Source organism: Thunnus albacares, chromosome 17 (genome assembly GCF_914725855.1).
Source record: "Thunnus albacares chromosome 17, fThuAlb1.1, whole genome shotgun sequence".
NCBI classification, from domain to species: Eukaryota; Metazoa; Chordata; class Actinopteri; order Scombriformes; family Scombridae; genus Thunnus; species Thunnus albacares.
This window is the reverse complement of record NC_058122.1, coordinates 19,583,542-19,601,981: the sequence shown is the minus strand read 5'-3', so window position 1 is coordinate 19,601,981 and position 18,440 is coordinate 19,583,542. Positions and strand designations below refer to the sequence as shown.

At 38.2% G+C, this 18,440-nt stretch overlaps 4 protein-coding genes across 9 annotated transcripts; 2 read left to right on the top strand and 2 right to left on the bottom strand.

Annotated features, from left to right (window-relative positions):
• Positions 1 to 334: 334 nt before the first annotated feature.
• Positions 335 to 1,820, bottom strand: LOC122967115 (hemoglobin embryonic subunit alpha-like). Of its 2 annotated transcripts, XM_044331574.1 has the most exons (4): positions 1,674 to 1,820; positions 1,379 to 1,586; positions 995 to 1,081; positions 335 to 440 (listed from the first exon to the last, which is right to left on the bottom strand). In XM_044331574.1, the coding sequence occupies exons 1-4, from the start codon at positions 1,769 to 1,771 to the stop codon at positions 399 to 401; spliced, it is 435 nt and encodes a 144-aa protein (XP_044187509.1). In that variant the 5' UTR covers positions 1,772 to 1,820; the 3' UTR covers positions 335 to 398. The 2 variants fall into 2 exon arrangements, with proteins under 2 accessions (XP_044187509.1, XP_044187507.1); XM_044331572.1 differs by lacking the exon at positions 335 to 440 and having other exon boundaries at positions 884 to 1,081.
• LOC122967116 (hemoglobin embryonic subunit alpha-like) lies at positions 335 to 8,388 on the bottom strand. Its single transcript, XM_044331575.1, has 5 exons — positions 8,190 to 8,388; positions 5,579 to 5,715; positions 5,286 to 5,493; positions 4,833 to 4,985; positions 335 to 374 (listed from the first exon to the last, which is right to left on the bottom strand). Exons 2-4 carry the CDS (start codon positions 5,674 to 5,676, stop codon positions 4,857 to 4,859), a joined length of 435 nt encoding a protein of 144 aa, XP_044187510.1. The 5' UTR covers positions 5,677 to 5,715; positions 8,190 to 8,388; the 3' UTR covers positions 335 to 374; positions 4,833 to 4,856.
• LOC122967112 (hemoglobin subunit beta-2-like) lies at positions 1,520 to 18,440 on the top strand. 5 transcript variants are annotated; one of them, XM_044331566.1, is made up of 5 exons: positions 1,528 to 1,606; positions 11,123 to 11,340; positions 17,722 to 17,771; positions 17,925 to 18,147; positions 18,255 to 18,440. In XM_044331566.1, the coding sequence occupies exons 2-5, from the start codon at positions 11,299 to 11,301 to the stop codon at positions 18,381 to 18,383; spliced, it is 444 nt and encodes a 147-aa protein (XP_044187501.1). In that variant the 5' UTR covers positions 1,528 to 1,606; positions 11,123 to 11,298; the 3' UTR covers positions 18,384 to 18,440. The 5 variants fall into 5 exon arrangements, with proteins under 5 accessions (XP_044187503.1, XP_044187504.1, XP_044187501.1 ...); XM_044331567.1 differs by lacking the exon at positions 1,528 to 1,606 and adding an exon at positions 10,158 to 10,437; XM_044331568.1 differs by lacking the exons at positions 17,722 to 17,771; positions 17,925 to 18,147 and adding an exon at positions 15,137 to 15,320 and having other exon boundaries at positions 1,520 to 1,606; positions 11,123 to 11,387.
• Positions 2,860 to 3,777, top strand: LOC122967108 (hemoglobin subunit beta-2). Its single transcript, XM_044331560.1, has 3 exons — positions 2,860 to 3,001; positions 3,230 to 3,452; positions 3,560 to 3,777. The coding sequence occupies exons 1-3, from the start codon at positions 2,910 to 2,912 to the stop codon at positions 3,686 to 3,688; spliced, it is 444 nt and encodes a 147-aa protein (XP_044187495.1). The 5' UTR covers positions 2,860 to 2,909; the 3' UTR covers positions 3,689 to 3,777.

Genomic DNA, 18,440 nt, shown 5'->3' with positions numbered 1-18,440 from the left:
CTAATGCAGGATTTGACATGAACTCCTGATGCTCAGCATTAACAAATGATCATGTAACTATGACTTTACCCGATTACTTTACATTTAATTGTTAATTAATTAATATTAATTGACAGTTACTTCATACATTGACAGTTTTTATACCCACAATTACTGTGAGTTTAAGATTAAAGCATGATACAACCAGATCATGTAAAACTTTGGGAAAGTATATGAACTTTACCACTGTCCCCATTTTGAAATTCTACTAGTTTATTGTGCGGTTGAACAGATTGGAAACACAGTTGACTCGTGTTGTCTAAAATAATCACAAAGAAAAGATTTTTTTTAAGTCATGCATTTATTAATTATTTGCAGAGTGAGCTCTTGCTGCAGTCTCTGTCTTCTACTCCAGCTGTTTATCTGTATTTCTCAGCCAGGGCGAGAGCCAGAGCAGCCAGGAATATCAATGTACAAATCATATATTTAAATAAAATGCATTGATGAATGCAGGATGTTTAATTAATTAATTGACAGTTGCTTCATACATTGACAATTTTTATACCCACAATAATTGTGAGTTTCAGATTAAAGCATGGTACAACCTGATCATGTAAAACTTTGGGAAAATATATGAACTATACGCATTTATACTGTTGGGATATTCAGATGACAGCATTGCATTTGTGGTTTCGCATGTTATGCTAAATATTTCCACATAAGGAAGACATTTGTAGATTTAATTAAATAAGGCAAATTAGTTTTGTTTCTAAAACTTTGGGGAAATATATGAACTTTACAATTGTCCCCATTTTCAAATTCTGTTAGTTTATTGTCCCGTTTAACAGACTGGAAACACAGTTCACTCCTGATGTCTAAAATAATCACAAAAGATTTTTTTTTAAATTCATGCATTTATTTATTATTTGCAGAGTGAGCTCTTGCTGCAGTCTCCGTCTTCTACTCCAGCTGTTTATCTGTATTTCTCAGCCAGGGCCAGAGCCAGAGCAGCGAGGAACTTGTCCATAGCCACATGGACCTCAGGGGTGAAGTCGTCGGGGAACATGATGGCCATGACCACAAGGATGTTGTGGGAGGCAATCTGTGAAAAGATGATAATCACATAGATGTTAGATATATGGAGTTTTTTTTATCTCCCCATCCACACATCTGTCCCAGATGTTTGCTGTTACAGTTGTTGCTCATTCTGTGCTCCATTCTTCATATGTACAGTATAGACCTAATTGAACAATGCAGGTTTATCTGAACGGAACAGAATTATCTACACGGTACACAAGGACATTATGTGCCTGTTAATGACAAATGAACCTGTTGCGAGACTTGAAACCAAAGTCTGAGAAACACACTACATCATGTATTGATGATTTTGAATTTGCACCTTGAAGTTGGCAGGGTCCACTCGCAGAGTGAAGGCATGCAGCTCACTGAGGCTGAGAAGACCTCCTTTCAGATCGTCGATCTTGGTCAGAGCATCAGCAACTCCAGCCATGATAGTTCTTCCGTGCTTCCTCACGTTGGGAGATCCGGGGCTCAAGTCCTTCCAGTGGGCGAAGTAAGTCTTGGTCTGCGGGTAGACGATCAGCATCCTGGGTAGAAAATTAAAAAGGTGAGTATGTAAATGAATCCATCAGTGTTGGAGCAGGTTACATCAGTCTGTTTTAAGTTATATTTACCTGGAGATAGCATCCATACCGATGTCGTCCGCCTTTGAAGACACCTTATCCCAGAAAGCCTTGACATTGGCTTTGTCCTTAGCAGTGAGACTGGTCATCTTGCCTGTTGGTTGAGTGTCGCTTAGTGCTTTGTAGCCCAAACAATGGGGGGGTTTTATAGTTAAAACAAAGCATGGACACACCCGAGACCACCTCCAAGATAGGCTGCAGAGGGCGTTTCCTGTTAGGTTGCAGCCCCCATGAGATAAAGAAAAATCTTCATATGGTGGCCCCAGAACCTCTTTGAATTACATCACTCAATCTAAAACACAGCAATCTACCTAATTATTTAAAATATATTGGACACACTCGGGCAAGTCACGGGCTATGAGCAGCTACTGGCACAAATAAGGGGAAATAATACCAGTATATGAGCATACACCTATTGATAATACATATTGATAATATGTATTATAATAATATGTATTATAATATATACATTTTAATATTAAAATTATGATTAAAATCTGAAGACAGCTTCAAGGAGACCATTTGACAATTTGATCCAAGTGACACAGAAAACACCCTTGATGTGCTGCTTTATATTAAAGTTGCATGAAGAAAAAAACTTGTAGACACTAATGTTCACAGTGTGAAACTAGTATATGCCCCGAAATATTACGATTGCTGTCCAAGGTCCTGATCATGGAACCTGCTCGGTTTCTTTTGCTGTTATTGTGTAGTCTCTGGGTAACAAACTGTCACTTTGTTACTGTGTTCATCATGTATGTGTGTATATCAGGCTGTGGCTCTGCCAACAGCTATTTGTGATCATTTAAATTTACGCCTGTTTGAACAAAAGATAATGACACAAAGGGTTTCAGGACACATAAGTTTCAGGATATCTTGTAAAAATTTCTTTTACATCATTATTTCTTCTTAACATATTGGGTTTCTGTGCATTATTATTTGAATATGAATGATTGTGTGTCTGAAGGAGTTTGTATTGTTCTGCCCTGTTGAATGGTGGGGCCCTGTGGGGCGGTATACTTTGTACCTCGAGCTATTTTTGTCTTTCTCAAGAACAATCTAAGTGGTGCAGATACTCTTATCATTGTTGTAATGCAGTACTTGGCTGGCCCCCGCCTTCCGATCACATGCTTCTGGAAGGGGAGCAGGGTTTCTTTAAAAGGGGCATCTGGTGCCGGGTAGCACAGCATCTACTGATCCGCACAGGACAATCTAGACGACAGCAAAATGGTCGAGTGGACAGACTTCGAACGCGCCACCATCCAGGACATCTTCGCCAAGATGGACTATGAGTCTGTGGGCCCTGCAGCTCTTGCCAGGTGAGGTGTACTTGTTATTTTGCAATAACAAGAGTGTACTGACGTAATCTTTATGACAACCTAAACAAGACACTATTTAAGGATCAGGATTCATGTTTTGGATGCACTTTGTCACAACGCAGTGTGTCTCAAAGAATCACAAATGGTTTTTTTGTTTTGTTTTTTTGCTGTTTTTTGCGCCACAAATGATCCCAATCTTAAACACTTGGGCTTTTAATATTTTTTCAGGTGTCTGGTCGTCTACCCCTGGTGCCAGAGGTATTTCGGCAACTTTGGAAACCTCTACAACGCCGAAGCCATCAAGGGAAACCCGATGATTGCAAAACATGGAACAACTATCCTCCACGGTCTGGACCGGGCTGTGAAGAACATGGACAACATCAAGGAAACTTATGCCGAGCTGAGCGTGCTGCACTCCGAGAAACTGCACGTGGACCCTGATAATTTCAAGGTAATGAGTTATGGAACCGCTGTGACTATTATTATAGATATTCAATAATCATTCCAAAAACAGCCCACCCTTCATGTTATTGATGTTTTTTGCTTATTGTGTTGCAGCTGCTGGCTGACTGCCTGACCATTGTGGTTGCTAGCAAGATGGGCAATGACTTCACTGCGCAGGTCCAAGAAGCTTTCCAGAAGTTCCTGGCTGTGGTTGTGAGCTCCCTGGGAAGGCAGTACCACTAAAGAGCTGCAACCGAGGACCATCACATGCTGACAGGCTCTTTGTTTTTATCATGTCTCAAAGTCAAATAAAAGAATAAGCATATTCAAAATGTTGTTTGTCTGTAATTATGAACAAAACAGATTATATCACCATGAAAATGTAACAGGCTATGTAAGAAAATAATGATAAAAATGTGACCTTTAGATACAGAAAGGGACAAAAGCGATGATAAAATGTTAAAGTGATAATCCATGTGCATATCATGAGAGCAGCATGTTTTCAACTCGACATTCTGCTAGTCGAGTGATGCAAGTACCATCACCCCATCTAGTTTTAAAACTAGGACTTAGTAATGTATCATTTAATTCAATAATTATATCAATATTATCAATAGTATTAAACGATAATACGGTAATGGTAATAGTTTTGTTTTTCTAACAATATTACTGCCCTTATGTTTTGATTTATTGCATAACGGCCCATATATGACGTGTGTGTGTGCATGCATGCATGTATATATATATATATATATATATATATATATATATATATGTGTGTGTGTGTGTGTGTGTGTGTGTGTGTGTGTGTGTGTGTGTGTGTGTGTGTGTGTGAATTGGGTAACACTTTATAATGAGAGTATAAATACTGCTGAAATGCATGATTAATGCAGGATGTATCATGAACTCCTGATGCTCAGCATTAACCAATGATCAAGTCACTATGACTTTACGTGATTAGTTTGCACTTAATAGAGAGTTAATTCACAGTTAATACACAGATTAGTTGACAATTTTTATTTATCTATTTATTTAAATTCTGTTAGTTTATTGTACTGTTGAACAGACTGGAAACTCAGTTGACTCGCGATGTCTAAAATAATCACAAAGAAAACCGATATTTGTTTTTTTAATGAATTTATTTATTATTTTGACTTGTATATGTAATTAATTAAAACAAATTAGTTTTATTTCCTAAAACTTCGGGGAAATATATGAACTTAACGACTGTCTCCAATTTGCAATTCTGCTAATTTATTGTGCTGTTGAACAGACTGGAAACACGGTTGACTCGTGTTTTCTAAAATAATCACAAAGAAAGCCAATGTTATTTATTTTTTTTTTTTAATGTATTTATTTATTATTTGCAGAGTGGGCTCTTGCTGAAGTCTCCGTCTTCTACTCCAGCTGTTTATCTGTATTTCTCAGCCAGGGCCAGAGCCAGAGCAGCCAGGAACTTGTCCATAGCCACATGGACCTCAGGGGTGAAGTCAACGGGGAACATGATGGCCAGGACCACAAGGATGTTGTGGGAGATGATCTGTGAAAAGAGAATAATGTCAAAGATGTTGGCTTATGCTTACACTGAGTTTTAGCTCCCCATCTCCACATCTGTCCCAGATGTTTGCTGTTACAGTTGTTGCTCATTCTGTACTCCATTCTTCATATATACAGTATAGACCTAATTGAAGAATGCAGATTTATCTGAATGGGACAGAATTATCTACACGGTACACAAGGACATGTGTCTGTTAATGACATGACATGAACCTGTTGCGAGTCTTGAGGCCAAAGTTTGAGAAACACACTACATCATGTATTGATGATTTTGAATCTTCACCTTGAAGTTGGCAGGGTCCACTCGCAGAGTGAAGGCATGCAGCTCACTGAGGGTGAGAAGACCTCCTTTCAGATCGTCGATCTTGGACACAGCATCAGCAACTCCAGCCATCACAGTTTTTCCGTGCTTCTTCACGGGGGCAGAGCCAGGACTCAAGTCATTCCAGTGGGAGAAGTAAGTCTTGGTCTGCGGGTACACGACCAGCATCCTGGGTAGACAATTTAAAAAGGTGAGTATGTAAATGAACCCATCAATGGTGGAGCGCGTTACAGCCAGTTTTACGTCATATTTACCTGGACAGCGCATCCGCGCCGATGTCATCAGCCTGAGGAGCAATTTTAGCCCAGAAGGCCTTGACATTGGCCTTGTCCTTAGCGGTGAGACTGGTCATCTTGCCTTAGTTGATTGAGTGTCGCTAAATGCTTTAAAGCTGAAACAGTGGGGGGATTTTATAGTTAAAGCTCAGCATGGACACACCCGGGACCACCTCCAAGATAGGCTGCAGAGGGCGTTTCATGTTAGGTTGCAGCTTCCATGAGATAAACAAAAATGTTGTTTCTTTGAATTACATCACTCAGTCTTACATTGACACGATCTTTTCAAATCACCTGCATTTAAATTATTATTATTATTATTATTATTATTATTATTATTATTATTATTATTATTATATGAATCATTGTGAGTCTGAGGACCTTTGTATTATATTACATTGGGGCTGTATGATATACTTTCTAGCCAAGACTACAGTATTTTTGTCTCTTTCAGAAACAGTCTAAGCCTTGCATATACATCCTTCTCTTATCACTGTTACAAATCAGCACTTGGCCATTTCACCGCCGAGCCAATCACATGCTTTTATGAGCGGATCATTGTTGCTTTAAACACTCACAGTATTCAGCGAAAATTCCCCCTGGCGGCCCCAAGAGGCATTTTCCTCATAGCGCACCATTGTAAAATCGATATATGTAAAACTGTTGACTGGACACATCCAACTGCAAACAAGGCTTTATTGTTTTGTTCTCTGTTATATGATGTTGTTTATATGATGTTTACCTCAAGAAAACGTTGTTGTTTCACATATATATCATATATTATCAATATAGCATCATATATTTTCAGTGTTCTTTGCCTTAGATAATCATGGGTTACTTCAAGATTAAATGTTTAGCTCAGAATATCATAGTATGGTACTTGAGATCATCATTACTCACAACTGCATTGTAGGCTTTAGCCAGATGTTGAGTTCAGAACATCATGGTGTTGTTTGTTTGAGACTATCATGACTAGTTACACAGCCTGGTCGCCAGAATAAACTACAGACACGTTGAATATCTAGGTTTCAACACGTGTAATACCTGACATATTAACAATTCAACAATACATATCATATCAACATTTCTAGATTACGTATCATATCAATATTTCTAAAGTGACGTAGTTCACATGAGATCTATATGAGCGGTCTTTCTTATCAGGAGGAGGAGGGGTCGGTGGATGGTTAGGAAGTTTGTCCGCCTCCCGTTTCAACCAACAAAACCGGTGTTTTTAGTAAGAGGTCGGGACATTTGCAGTAGTTCTAATTTTTTTTTTTAATTTGAACCCAAACCATGATTTTTCCCTAATCCTAACCAAGTGAGTTTTGTGCCTAAAACTAACCAGACCTTAATCACAGCGTTGTCACATCATAAAACATCATTATTCAACTGATAATGGCTAACATTGAAACGTAGAAATTTTACGTATCCGTGGTTTGCAGACACGTACAATGCCAACGTTTTGTTCTGGCGACTGGGTTGCAAGGAAACACCTGGGGTTTCCCTCATGTTTCTGTTTGAATCAATTAGCCTATGTTTGATTGTACATTTAACAGCATGACATTATGATATTTTTTTGTTTAGAATCATAATAGATTCTGCTCTATGATTGGATGCTGAAGCCACAACTTGTAGTGTTATTTGGTTGAGATCATAGTGGGTTTCTCATTGCACTGTAAGCTTGTATTAAGCTCTTGATAACATATCATTATTTACTTGCGATTATCGTGAATTTCTTTACATAGTGTCGACTTAGATTTTGAGCTTCCAATAACGTAGTGCTCTTTACTTTAAATTTAAATGTAGTCATTTAGCTGACGCTTTCATCCAAAGCGACTTACAATTTTGTACTATAAGTCCTAGTAGGGTAAATACTTCCAGTAGTCGGCAATAAGTGATACTGTTCGTCTAACAGTGCCGGATACAGTGCCTTGCTTGGAGCGCATAAGAAGCATAGACAGTAATAAGATACAGTTTAAAGGTCTATTATTAAGGTTATTAGGGCGTCTTTATTAAGGTTATCCTGCCTTTTCTATTATTATATAAATGTTGAGCTAATAATGTATGTATTGCTTTCTTGAGATTATCATGGATTTTTATCTCTTTACATCATTTACATCATATTTTTTTTAGCCAAATTGTTTGTTTTTCTTTACTTTTTAGGTTTTGTCCACCACAACCTGGAGGAATTTATAAATACAACTGTATACAAAGAGGAGAGATTTCAAGGAAACAACGAAAAGACAGATTTAGCGGTCCATGTTCTGGAAAATTATTCTGATGTTTATGAATTCATTCAAGATAGGCTCACCACTATTAACACCTCAAAAGATGTAAATGTTATGAGTATGAATTTTGCAAGTCTGCAAGTTCAGAAAGATGGATATTTCTTGTTTACATGCAAGCGCTCTGGGGCATGCACACCTCAAAGTCAAGGCCAAAGGAGGTAAAGTCTATGTTTCCTTCAAAAAGAAGACAGACTGGCTTAACATCTAAATATTACTCTCGGATTGTTTCAATTTGAGTCAGAAAGATAGCAAAGTGCATCAGTTTTGGCTGGTAGCAACCTTGCTAACTGTTAGCTCACCTTTGAAAGCTAATGTTAGCTTAATTCCATGGCAGAAAAATGCTAATCTAAAAAGCAAATATGCATTTTATAATATCTCATAATAATAAAGCTGTAGTTGCAGACTAGCAGTAGTAAACTAATACGTAAATCTGAAAACTTTAAATTGGATGTAGCATCTCCTAATTTAACTTGCGCCTCTTTGCCGTTTTTCCCTCCTTTTTTTCTTCAATTTAAGTTTTGTAGGCATTGGCAGCAGGGCTCGCTGTGATAGCATCACAAAAGTTGATTGGCTGAGGCAGTTGTTGTCCCAGGGCTATCATATAAAATGTTGGTCCCAGGACAACAACCACTTGGCAAAATTAGGACCCACCCACACATCTGTCCCATATCATTGCATTTGCATTTGCGCTTCCATATTTCATAATTCTAATGCGACATACATGACCCTTACTTGTCAGATGTCAAGTTTATTTTAATTGAACTGCATAGAGCAGCATCAGTACCGTTTTGCTAATGAAAAATTAACACTGTAGTTTTAAGTCTTGAAAGGACCACAATTTGAGAAAAAAATCACACTGATCACAGGCTTTGACTCAGTACCTTGAAGTTGGCAGGGTCCACTCGCAGAGTGAGGGCATGCAGCTCACTGAGGCTGAGAAGACCTCCTTTCAGATCGTCGATCTTGGTCAGAGCATCAGCAACTCCAGCCATAATAGTTCTTCCGTACTTCCTCACGTTGGCAGATCCGGGACTCAAGTCCTTCAAGTGGGCGAAGTAAGTCTTGGTCTGCGGGTACACGGTTAGCATCCCGGGTAGAAAATTTAAAAAGGTATGTAAATGAATCCATCAGTGTTGGAGCAGGTTACATCAGTCTGTTTTAAGTTATATCTACCTGGAGATAGCATCCATACCGATGTCGTCCGCCTTGAAGACACCTTATCCCAGAAGGCCTTGACATTGGCTTTGTCCTTAGCAGTGAGACTGGTCATCTTGCCTGTTGGTTGAGTGTCACTGAGTGCTTTGTAGCGCAAACAATGGGGGGTTTTTATAGTTAAAACAAAGCATGGACACACCCGAGACCACCTCCAAGATAGGCTGCAGAGGGCGTTTCCTGTTAGGTTGCAGCCCCCATGAGATAAAAATCTTCTTATGGTGGCCCCGGAGCCTCTTTGACTTACATCACTCAATCTAAAACACAGCAATCAACCTAATTATTTAACATATATTTTTGACGTAGATATGGTCACACTTGGGACAGTCATGGGCTGTGAGCAGCTACTGGCACAAATAAGGGCAATAATACCACCATATAAGCATATACATATTGATAATATGTAATATAATAGTATGTATTATAATATAAACATATTAATAATAAAATAATGATTAAAATCTGAAGACATTTTTCACATGGGACCATTAGACACTTTGATCAAAGTGACACAGAAAACACCATTGATGTGCTGCTTCATGTTGAAGTTGCATGACGAAATAAAAACTTGTAGTCACTAATGTTCGTACTGAACTGAATGAAATGGTGATTGCAATCAGCAAACTGATGGCTGAGCGTGTCCGTTTACAATGAGCAGTGTGGAAATCAATAAAAGGACGATACAGCTGACAGTGTCAAACTAATATTTCCACCGAAAAATTACGATGATCCTGATCATGGAACCTGCTCGGTTTCTATTGTGTAGTCTCTGGGTAACAAACTGTCACTGTGTTCATTATGTATTTGTGTATTTCAGACTGTGGCTCTGCCAACAATTTTAAGCCTGTTTGACCAAAGGATAATGACACGAAGTGGAAATAAGCTTCAAGATACTTTGTAAACTTTTTTCTTTCACATCATTATTTCTTCTTAACACACTGGGTTTCTGGGCATAATTTAAATATGAATCATTGTGAGTCTGGGGGAGTTTGTATTGTTTTGCCTTCTTGAATGGTGGGGCCCTGTGGGGCTGCGGTGTATATTTTGTATCTCAAGCTATTTTTGTCTTTCTCGGGAACAATCTAAGTTGTGCAGATACCCTTATCACTGTCTTAAATCAGCAGTTGACTGGCCCACTGTTATCCAGTCACATGCCTCTGGGAGGGGAGTGGGGTTGCTTTAAAAGGTGTATCTGGTTCCGGGAAGCAAAGCATCTACTGATCCGCACAGGACAATCAGCAAAATGGTCGAGAGGACAGACTTCGAGCGCGCCACCATCCAGGACATCCTCGCCAAGATGAACTATGAGGTCGCGGGCCCTGCAGCTCCTGCCAGGTGAGGTGTAATAATAAAATTGTGATTAAAATCTGAACACAGCTTTGACGGAGGATCATTTGACAATTTGATCCAAGTGACATAGAAAACACCCTTGATGTGCTGCTTTATGTTGAAGTTGCATGAAGGAATAACAACTTGTAGTCACTAATGTTCACACTGAACTGAAGGAAATGGTGATTGCAATCAGCATGACTGAGCTTTTATGTTTACAATGAGCAGTGTGGAAATCAGAAAAAAGGACGGTACAGCTGACAGTGTCAAACTAGTATTTGCACTGCAATTTTACGATCGCTGTCCAAGGTCCTGATCATGGAACCTGCTCGGTTTCTTATGCTATTATTGTGCAGTCTCTGGGTAACAAACTGGCATTTTGTTACTGTGTTCATCATCATGTATGTGTGTATATCAGGCTGTAGCTCTGCCAACAATTTGTGATCATATCAATTTACGCCTCTTTGACCAAAAGATAGTGACACAAAGGTAAAATAAGCTTCAGGATATCCTGTAAAAATTATTTTACATCGTTATTTCTTCTTAATACACTGGGTTTCTATGTATTATTATTTGAATATGAATCATTGTGAGTCTGAAGGAGTTTGTATTATTTTGCCTTGTTGAATGGTGGGCCCCAGTCGGGCTCCGGGGTATACTTTGTACCTCAAGCTATTCTTGTCTTTCTCAGGAACAATCGAAGTGGTGCAGATACCCTTATCATTGTCTAAAATCAGCAGTTGACCGGCCCACTGTCATCCAGTCACATGCTTCTGGGAGGGGAGCAGGGTTGCTTTAAAAGGGGAATCTAGTGCCGGGAAGCAAAGCATCTACTGAGGCGCTCAGGACAATCTAGACGTCAGCAAAATGGTCGAGTGGACAGACTTCGAGCGCGCCACCATCCAGGACATCTTCTCCAAGATGTATGAGGTCGTGGGCCCTGCAGCTCTTGCCAGGTGAGGCTTGTTATTTTGCATTAACAAGAGTGTACAACACAACACACCTCAGACAATCACATTTTTTTTTTTGGCACAAATGATCTCAATCTTAAACACTCGTGTTTTTAATGTTTTTTCAGGTGCCTGGTCGTGAGGTGTACTTGTTATTTGGTAACACTTTATAATACAGCCCGCGTTTTACAGTGTAACTTCCCATCACTTAACATGTAATTTCCCAGAACTTCCGTTGTAACTTCCTCGTATGAATCCGTACATATAAAATACTTAACGGTTCTCACTGATACTTAAATGTAGGTAAAGCAGAAGAAAACAAACCAACGAGAAACAAGGGAGTAACAATTGGGATTTAGAGTGTAACTCCCCGACATTTACCGTGTAACTTCTTCGTATGAATCAGTACATATGTATATGGGTAATGTGCAATAAAATCAAATGTTTCTGCCCTTTGCTCATGGCAATTAGGGCAATCATTTTTTATGCATGTGTGTTTGGCACGCAAGCTCCACCCACACTCCAGAGATTCATTATGCTTATCTCTTCTACCTCATTGTCTAAATTTGAATAAGTCGAGAAATGGGTTTATACCTTTAAGAACTAGCTCCTAGCAGCCATGTTGGTCCAGCACTGCAGCAGCTCAGAACAGACAAACTTACCTCTCTGAAATGCACAGCTATGGAAAGCTTGTATTGTCATCTGAGGGTGAAAAAATAACAATACAGTAATGTAAACATGTTATTCTTTAATTACACAGAAACCACAAGGTGTGTGCTGTTCTCCCAGTCTTACTCTGTAAATATAGACTACTTACTCTGTAAATACATGGTAACAACAGAGAGCAGGCAGGATTATGTAGTTCACACTGTTCCCCAGTCCTTACTCTGTAAGTACAGACTACTTACTCTGTAAATACATAGTAACAACAGGGAGCAGGCAGGATTATTAAATTCACACTGTTCCCCAGTCCTTACGCTGTAAGTACAGACTACTTACTCTGTAAATACATGGTAACAACAGGGAATGAGCTGGATTATTTCAATTCACACTGCTCCCCAGTCCTCACTCTGTAAATACAGACTACTTACTCTATAACTACATAGTAACAACAGGGGGTGAGCTGGATTATGTAGTTCACAGTGTTCTTCTGGTCTTACTCTGTAAGTACATGGTAACAACAAGGTGCCGGCTGGATTTTGTTCTCCCTCCCTTACTTAGCTGTTTGGTTCTGTTACCTTTCATGTCACAAACTAACAACATGCAACATGTCATTAACAACACACCAGACCAACATTTTGAACAGGCAATAAGAAAACATTATTGAACATGATTAAGCAGAATGTTTCATTTATAACTTTTTAACTATATAAACTACTATTATACAATATAAATACTCTATATAAATTGTACTATATACAACTTAAACAACAAAAAACTATATATAAAACTATATATAAAACTAAAACAATAAAAATAACTCTTAACTAATCTATCAAAATGTAGTTATAAAATTAAGTCTAGTAAAAAAACCAACAACAACAAGAACAAAACAGGAAGCTATGTTTAAATTGTAAATGTAAAAAACCAACAAAAAGGTACTTTGTTCTTATGGTCTACATCGCCACTTTAGTGGGAGGAGTTCATCACTTCTTTGCAGTCTTTTTTAAAATTTTGTTCTTCATGTCACGGCAGGAGTCAACAAATCCCTTAAAATGCAATGCGAAATCTTTTAAGGTTGTCCCTTCAGTGTAGGTGGGGACACCAAAGTGTTCCCTTACTGATGCTATATCCCTCTGTAATCTCAAATATTGAAGTATATTACAGTATAGTGAAGTCTAAAACACACAAGCACACAATTGTTACATAACAGCATTCATTACATTACCCCTAACCCCCACCCACACAACTAAAAATGGTAGTTACAAGTTATTTTGATATTACGTAATTTGTAGTAGTGAATAACAGTTAAAGTTAAGTAAAAAACAAGCATGACAGCACCACAAATACAGGTATAACATTTTCACATGCAGTGCACTGTACCTCGGCAACGATGCTTGTCAGAGCCATCATTGTTTTGTCCACATGGTCCATGGTTTCAAGGCCTGGGACACACGGAGATTGATTTTGTTTTTAAATTTGATCTTTATGTTTTTTAGGACATACACATACCAGTGTGACCTGTTCAGGTGTAGTCAAGTTTTATATTTCTTTCCTGTACTTGTTAGGTGTTAAGTAATAAACAGTACTGTGCTCTAGGTTTAATACACAATACAATCTATAACTCACTGTACTGTAAATGCAAAACACACATTAATCCCTAAAGTAGAGTAAAGAAGAGGGTATGTTTACAAATTAAACATATTTTCCTGTTTTGTTCTTGTTGGGTTTTTCTTTTTACTAAACATAATCATTTTATAACTACATTTTTGATAGATTAGTTAAGATAGATAGATTAGTTAAGAGTTGTTTTGTTGTTTAAGTTTTATATATAGTTTTTGTTGTTTAAGTTGTATGTAGTACAATTTATATAGAATATTTATATTGTATAATAGTAGTTTATATAGTTAAGAAGTTATACATGAAACATATTCTATTTAATCATGTTCAATAATGTTTTCTCATTGTCTGTTCAAAATGTTGGTCTGGTGTGTTGTTAATGACATGTTGCATGTTGTTAGTTTGTGACATGAAAGGTAACAGAACCAAACAGCTAAGTAAGGAAGGGAGAACAAAATCCAGCTGGCACCCTATTGTTACCATGTACTTACAGAGTAGGACCAGGAGAACATTGTGAACGACATAATCCAGCCCTCCTCCTGTTGTTACTATGGAGTTACAGAGTAAGTAGTCTGTATTTACAGAGTAAGGACTGGGGAACAGTGTGAACTTAATAATCCTGCCTGCTCTCTGCTGTTACCATGTATTTACAGAGTAAGTACTCTGTATTTACAGAGTAAGACTGGGAGAACAGCACATACCTTGTGGTTTCTGTGTAATTAAAGAATAAAATCATGTTTCATAACTACCTGTGTACCTTATTATTGTGTAATTAAAGATGTACTATGTATATGATTACATTACTGTATTGTTATTTTTTCATCCTCGGATGACAATACAAGCTTTCCATAGCTGTGCATTTCAGAGAGGTAAGTTTGTCTGTTCTGAGCTGCTGCAGTTCTGGACCAACATGGCTGCTAGGAGCTAGTTCTTAAAGGTATAGACCCATTTCTCGACTTATTCAAATTTAGACAATGAGGTAGAAGACATAAGGATAATGAATCTCTGGAGTGTGGGTGGAGCTTGCCTGCCAAACATGCATGCATAAAAAATGATTGTCCTAACTGCCATGAGCAAAGAGCAGAAACATTTGATTTTATTGCACGTTATCCATATACATATGTACTGATTCATACGAGGAAGTTACACCATAAGTTCCGGGAAGTTACACAGTAAATGTCTGGGAGTTACACTCTAAATTCCCAATTGTTACTCCCTTGTTTCTCGTTGTTTTGTTTTCTTCTGCTGTGCCTACATTTAAGTACAAGTAAGAACCGTTAAGTATTTTATATATATGGATTCATACGAGGATGTTACACCGTAAGTTACGGGAAATTACATGTTAAGTGATGGGAAATTACACTGTAAAACGCGGGCTGTATTATAAAGTGTTAACTCAGTGTTTCTTTTCTGGCACAAATGATCTCAATCTTTAACACTTGTTGTCTTTTTCTTTTTTGGTGCCTGGTCGTCAGCAACGTTGGAAACCTCTACAACGCCGCCGTCATCATGTCAAAGCCGATGATTTCAAATCATGGAAAAACTATCCTCCGTGGTCTGGACCAGGCTGTGAAGACCATGGACAACATCAAGGCCACTTATGCTGAGCTGAGCGTGCTGCACTCCGAGAAACTGCACGTGGACCCTGATAATTTCAAGGTAATGAGTTATGGAACCGCTGTGACTATTATTATAGATATCCAATAATCATTCCAAAAACAGCCCACCCTTCATGTTGTCACATCACATCACAGGCTTATAGGCTCTTTGTTTTTTTTTTATCATGTCTATAAAAGCAAATAAGAGAATAAACCTGTTTAAAACGTTGTTTGTCTGTAATTATGAACAAAACAGATTATATCACCATGAAAATGCAGGGGCCCATCTGAGGAAATAGTACTAACCAAAAAGTGATCTTTGGACACAAAAGGGGACAAAAAGATGATAAAATGTTAAAATGATAGTCCATATGCATATCATGGGAGCAGCCTGTTTTTAACTCGCCCTTCTGCTGGAGTTTAAGTCACAACATCACTGAATGTCAACTACCATCACCCTATTTAGTTTTAAAAGTAGGACTTAGAAACGCATCATTTCATTTAATGATAATAGCAATTAACAAAAAAAACCCCGATTAATATTGAAATTGTTATTATTCTTATGTTTTTTTTTTCTATAAAGGCATTATTGCATCCAACTGTGACTTTAAATGTGTTTAAATGTAATTATTGTATATTAAATGTAATTATTATGTAAATGTAAATATTTACATTATTTATAAACATGCAAACTAATTGCCTCCTCTTCTGTTTTACCACGATATTTCTGAATTAATGTACTTTTGGTAACACTTTATAATGAAAGTACAAATCATATATTTAACTAAAATACATTAATTAATGAAGGATGTAACAAGAACTCCTGTTGCATTAACAAATGATCAAGTAACTATGACTTTACGTGATTAGTTTATATTTAATAGTCAATTAATGAATATTAATTGAAAGTTACTTCATACGTTGACAGATTTTATAAACACAGTTAGTGTGAGTTTAAGATTAAAGCATGATACAACCTGATCATGTAAAACTTTGGGAAAATATATGAACTTTACGTATCTATATTATTGGGATATTCAGATGAAAGCATGGCATTGGCGGTTATGCATACTATACTAAATATTTCCACATAAGGAAGACATTTGTAGATGTAATTAGTTAAAACAAATAAGTTTTGTTTTTTTAAACTTCTGGGAAATATATGAACTTTACGACTGTCCCCATTTTGCAGTTCTGCTAATTTATTGTTCCGTTAAACAGACTGGAAACACAGTTGACTCGTGTTGTCTAAAATAATCACAAAGAAAACAAATATTTGTTTTATTCATGCATTTATTAATTATTTGCACAGTGAGCTCTTGCGCTTGAGCTCTGTTTATCTGTATTTCTCAGCCAGGGCCAGAGCCAGAGTAGCCAGGAACTTGTCCATAGCCACATGGACCTCAGGAGTGAATGACACACATCTGTCCCAGAGGTTTGATGTTACAATTGTTGCTCATTCTGTACTCCATTTATCTGAGTGGAACAGAATTATCTACACTGTACATAAGTACATTATGTGCCTGGTAATGACAGATGAGCCCGTTGCGAATCTTGAGACCAAAGTCTGAGAAACACACTACATCATGTATTGATGATTTTGAATCTTCACCTTGAAGTTGGCACATGGGACCATGAGATAATTTTATCCAACTGACACAGAAAACACCATTGATGTGCCGCTTTATGTTGAAGTTGCATGAAGAAATAAAAACTTGTAGTCACCAGTGTTCGAACTGAACTGAATGAAATGGTGATTGCAATCAGCAAACTGATGGCTGAGCGTTTCTGTTTATAATAAGCAGTCTGGAAATCAGTAAAAGGACCGTACAGCTGACAGTGTCAAACTACTATATGCTCCGAAATATTACGATCGCTGTCCAAGGTCCTGATCATAGAACCTGCTCGGTTTCTTATGCTGTTATTGTGCAGTCTCTGGGTAACAAACTGGCATTTTGTTACTGTGTTCATCATGTATGTGTGTATATCAGGCTGTCAATTTGTGATCATTTAATTTTACGCCTGTTTGACCAAAACATAATGACACAAAGGGTATATAAGTTTCAGGATATCTTGTAAAAAATTCTTTTACATCATTATTTCTTCTTAACACACTGGGTTTCTGTAATTTTTATTTAAATATGAATCATTGTGAGTCTGAATTGTTTTTCCTTGTCGAATGGTGGGGCCCTGTGGGGCTGAGGGGTACACTTTGTACCTCAAGCTATTTTTTGTCTTTTTCAGAAACAACCTAAGTCGTGGAGATACCCTTATCATTGCTGTAATGCAGCACTTGGCTGGGCCACCGCCTTCCAATCACATGCTTCTGGGAGGGGAGTAGGGTTGCTTTAAAAGGGGCATCTGATGCCAGGGAGCACAGCATCTACTGATCCGCACAGGAGAATCTAGACGTCAGCAAAATGGTCGAGTGGACAGACTTCGAGCGCGCCGCCATCCAGGACATCTTCGCCAAGATGGACTATGAGTCTGTGGGCCCTGCAGCTCTTGCCAGGTGAGGTGTACTTGTTATTTTGTATTAACAAGAGTGTACTGACGTAATCTTTACGACACCCTAAACAAGGTGCACTTTGTCAGAATACAAACTTTCTTTTTTGGCACAAATGATCTCAATCTTAAACACTTGTTGTCTTTTTTTTTATATCAGGTGCCTGGTCGTCTACCCCTGGTGCCAGAGGTATTTCGGCAACTTTGGAAATCTCTACAACGCCGAAGCCATCATGGCTAACCCCATGATTGCAAAGCATGGAACAACTATCCTCCACGGTCTGGACCGGGCTGTGAAGAACATGGACAACATCAAGGCCACTTATGCTGAGCTGAGCGTGCTGCACTCCGAGAAACTGCACGTGGACCCTGATAATTTCAAGGTAATGAGTTATGGAACCGCTGTGACTATTATTATTGATATTCAATAATCATTCCAAAAAAAGCTCAACTTTCATGTTATTGATGTTTTCTGCTTGTTGTGTTGCAGCTGCTGGCTGACTGCCTGACCATTGTGGTTGCTAGCAAACTGGGCAAAGACTTCACTGCAGATGTTCAAGAAGCTTTCCAGAAGTTCCTGGCGGTGGTTGTGAGCTCCCTGGGAAGGCAGTACCACTAAAGAGCTGCAACAGAGGACCATCACATGATGACAGGCTCTTTGTATCATGTTTGAAAA